Raw genomic sequence first — 4,216 nt, 5'->3', positions numbered from 1 at the left:
CTGGTCTCAAACTCCTGACCTCAAATAATCTGCCTACCTCAGCCTCCCAAAGTGCTGGGATTACAGACATGAGCCACCTTGCCCAGCTCTTTATTACTTCTATAACTAAAAAAAGAAACACATGATTTAAACATATTTAAAAGTTTTCTTCTGAAAACATAGGATCTTCTCAATTTCGCACTTTGTGGTTCTTTATTTTTGAATTCTATTCAATTTGGTTCAACAAATATTTGTTGTGCACTTAACACTACTTGGTCCTGTGGTTCAAAGATTTGTGAAAGACTATCTGACCTGTCTGAAAATTCCTACACTAGCCAAGGAGATTGAAGAGATGGGAATTGAAGAGTCTATTGACCATAAAAACTGCTATAAATAAAATATGGCAGCCCAGAGGAAGGATCAATAAAGGCTTCAGAGAAGTGAATTCCATTTTAGAGTTGAGCCTTGAAGATTGAGTGAGATTTCACCACTCAGAAAAGGGGAGAGAAGGTCATTTCAGAAGCAGGGTCTGCAGGGAGGAATAGAGGTGTTTATACTTGTTCCTGAAATGAGGAGCAGGCCTTAAGCCTGCAGAACAGAGTTTGGGCAGGTAGAGGATGAATTGGTGCAGGCAGAATTTGTTGGCAGCAAAACTAATTAGTAGGTCATTATGATGGTCCTTGAGAAATGATAAGGAATCATTAAGGAACCAGCAGCAAAAATGGAGAGTAGGGAACCAGTCAAAAGACCTTCTGGAGCTAGAGTTGACAGGATTGTATTTGAGGGAATCAGGGGAGAGGTATATCAGGAAGGGGACCCAGGTTTTAGCTTGGATTTGGGAGGATTAGGGGTAACACCAAAGGAGAATCAGGTTGAGGGGACTTCTGAAAGAGAGGTAAAAAAGTGGAGATGAGAGAGTTAATTCATTCTCATTTTTAAAGTGCACTTTTTGGCCCTCTGTGGTGGCTCAAGCCTGTAATCTCAGCACTGTGGGCTCCATTCAATGCAGTGAGCCGAGATTGGGCCACTGAACTTCAGCCTAGGTGACAGAGCGAGACTCCGTCTCAAAAATAAAATAAAATAAGATAAAATAAAAATAAATAAATAAGACTGTCCTAAATAGGAGAGGTTGGTCTTTTGAAATAGAATAAGGAATCAAGTGGATTATTTGATTTAATAAATAAGTTTAACATAAACTAGAGATGAAAAGGCCTACATAAAGTATTGTTGGCATTTAGATTTAATGAGCAATTATACCTTTTTAAATTTTATAAATCTTTTTGTCTGATCTCAAAGCACTTAATAAATAGGAACTTATTAAAAACATACCATCACTGAGCTGAGTGTGGTGGCTCATGCCTGTAATCCCAGCACTTTGGGAGGCTGAGGTGGGTGGATCATGAGGTCAAGAGATACAGACCATCCTGGCCAACATGGTGAAACCCCGTCTCTACTAAAAATACAAAAATTAGATGGGCATGGTGGTGTACACCTGTAGTCCCAGCTACTTGGGAGCCTGAGGCAGGAGAATTGCTTGAACCTGGGAGGTGGAAGTTGCAGTGAGCCGAGATTGGGCCACTGTACTCTAGCCTGGTGACAGAGTGAGACTCCATCTCAGGAAAAAAAAAATACCATCGCTATGATGTAGTTATAAGTAAACAGGTTCATATTTTCAGATGGAGAAGATGAGGTCAATCCAATAATACAATGTGAGTTATTGATTAGTGTGGACATAGAAACAGAAGGTAGTTTTCCTGGACACCTAAAACTCTGCTCCATTCAATAGCCTATTGGTTAGAAGTAAACACTCTTTTTTTTAAAGAGATGGAATCTTGTGTTACTTGAAGCCAGGAATTTGAGACCAGCTTGGTTGCTGGTCTCAGCAATGTTGCTCAGGCTGGTCTCTAACTCCTGGCCTTAAGTAATCCTCCCACCTGAGCCTCCCAAAGTGCTGGAATTACAGGCTTGAGCCACCACACCTTGCCTCATTTGTTACAATTAATGACCCAATGTTGATACATTATTCTTAACTAAAGCCCACACTTTGTCCATATTTCCTTAGTTTTAATCTAATGTCCTTTTTCTGTTCCAGCATCCATCCAGGATATCACATTACATTTAGTTATCATGTCTGTTAGGCTTTTTTTTTTTTTTTTGGAGTTGGAGTCTCACTGTCACCCAGGCTGGGGTACAGTGGCACCATCTCAGCTCACTGCAACCTCTGCCTTCTGGGTTCAAGTGATTCTCCTGCCTCAGCCACCTGAGTAGTTGGAATTACAGGCCCACGCAACTATGCCTGGCTAATTTTTGTATTTTTGGTAGAGATGTGGTTTTGCCATATTGGCCAGGCTAGTTTCAAACTCCTGACCTCAAGTGATCTGCCCGCCTCGGCCTCCCAAAGTGCTGGGATTACCGGCATGAGCCACGGCGCCCAGCCCTCTTACACTCTTTTTGACTGTGACAGTTTCTCAGACTTTCCTTGTTTTTGATGACCTTTACAATAATGAAAAGTACTTAATGGGTATTTTGTAGACTGCCCTTGATTGGGATTTGTCTAATGTTTTTCTGATGGTTAGCCAGGGATTATGGGTTTTGGCAGGAAGACCACAGAGGTAAAGTACCATTTTCATCACATCATATCGGGGATACATTAGCATCTGGTTGAGGTACGGTATGCCATTTTTTGCACCCTAAAGTTACTTCTTCCCCCCACCCCCTCTTTCCATCCTATACTCTTTGGAAGAAAGTTAACTATGCATACCCACACTTAAAGAGTAAACCATTGTATTTCACCTCCATGAGGGAGGAGTATGTTCATAAAGTATTTATATTTCCTGCAGGAGAGATTTGTCTATTCTCTCCTCATTATTTATTTAATCATTTACTTACATCAGTATCAGTATTGACTCATGGATAATTCTTACATATGTGTGTGTTTGTGTGCATGCAAATATATAATCGATGTGCTTTCTTTGCCCAATAATACGTTGTGGACAACTTTCAAACTCAATAAATACAGATGACCTTCAGAACTTTTAGAAGTTATAAAGTAAGTATTTAATCAGTCCTCTACTGATTAAATAAAGGTACATCATACTTCCAAATTTTCCTTATTTCCAACAATACTGGGGTAACATCTTCATACATTCATTTTTGTGCACTTATGTGCCTATTCCTTAGTTTACTATTTTGCCCCCATTTCTAAGGCAGATTACACTTGAGCTGTGTTCCCCATTCCACAACCAAGCACGCCTTGCTTTCCTTAGTTTATGCTATCTTCTCTACCTGGAATGCTCTTTTTCCTTGACCTGCTGAAGTCGTATGTATGAATCAGGGCTTCAGCCAAAGGCTGCTTGCTGTAGAGGCTCTTCTACAGTGTTTTGGAGAGAATTTTAAGGGACTATCTCACCTCTCTCTTTTGTACATGTATTATAACACATCATCTGAGCCTCCTAGTCTCTCCCAGGACTCATTTTCCTACCAGTTTATGAACCGATAGAGGCAGAAACGTGATTGATCGCACTCATCCGTGTACTCTACCACAGAGGTGGGCACATCAAGTAACTAGCATATTCTGACTTTGATTGAAGTGAAGAATCCGAATAACAGAAATTAAGAAGCATCCTCAATATTGCATAGCAGGTTACTCTTCCTTCCTTTTACATAGGATGGCACTCCATGCTTCAGGGAGACAGAGGAGTTGAATACAGGTTTTAGTTTTTGTTTAAAGTGAAAACGACTGTGATGTAGTTGAAAAGTAATGCTTTCTAGCTGTCTGTTAAAAATATTAGTTGGTTGAAGATTTTGGAATTGCAGTGCAATGAAGACTGAAAATAAGCATCTTCGGTGTGCCAAATATTCATAAGGAAATCGTATACGAATGCAAGAGAATGGAACTGAAGTAATAAAATAAGGCCTCTGATCCTTCAGACGACTTCTTTAAGAAGCCAGGTGGCATAAAGAATCTTACATATTATAATTAGTACTGAGAGGTGAATGCCAAAACATAACACAAACACAATCGAGACAATGTTACTGTGACTGTGACGCTGTGTCGGTGAGTTGAGGCTAGAGTATTGCTCTCCTGAAGGCCCACCGAGCCCGCACCTAAGAGACGCGCCCCTTCTGCCCATGCTTTGAGGCGGGGTGACCCACACATCTGTGCCCCTCTCTGAGCGGGAGGAGGCCCCGTCGCAGACGCGCGCGCAGACGGCGTCTGCAGCAGGCACCTGGGGCC

At 41.2% G+C, this 4,216-nt stretch overlaps 1 protein-coding gene across 1 annotated transcript in view; it reads left to right on the top strand.

Moving 5' to 3' along the window:
- Nucleotides 1–700: 700 nt before the first annotated feature.
- The window catches only part of SLC16A10 (solute carrier family 16 (aromatic amino acid transporter), member 10), a 169,134-nt gene continuing 165,618 nt past the window's right edge, over nucleotides 701–4,216 (top strand). The window contains exon 1 of the mRNA XM_011970650.1: nucleotides 701–874. Coding sequence (XP_011826040.1) covers nucleotides 701–874 — 174 coding nt within the window. The remainder of the gene's footprint in view (nucleotides 875–4,216) is intronic.

Source organism: Mandrillus leucophaeus, unplaced genomic scaffold, assembly GCF_000951045.1.
Source record: "Mandrillus leucophaeus isolate KB7577 unplaced genomic scaffold, Mleu.le_1.0 Scaffold96, whole genome shotgun sequence".
NCBI lineage: Eukaryota > Metazoa > Chordata > Mammalia > Primates > Cercopithecidae > Mandrillus > Mandrillus leucophaeus.
Note: the sequence above shows the minus strand (reverse complement) of the source record. Positions and strands in the feature narration are given on the sequence as shown.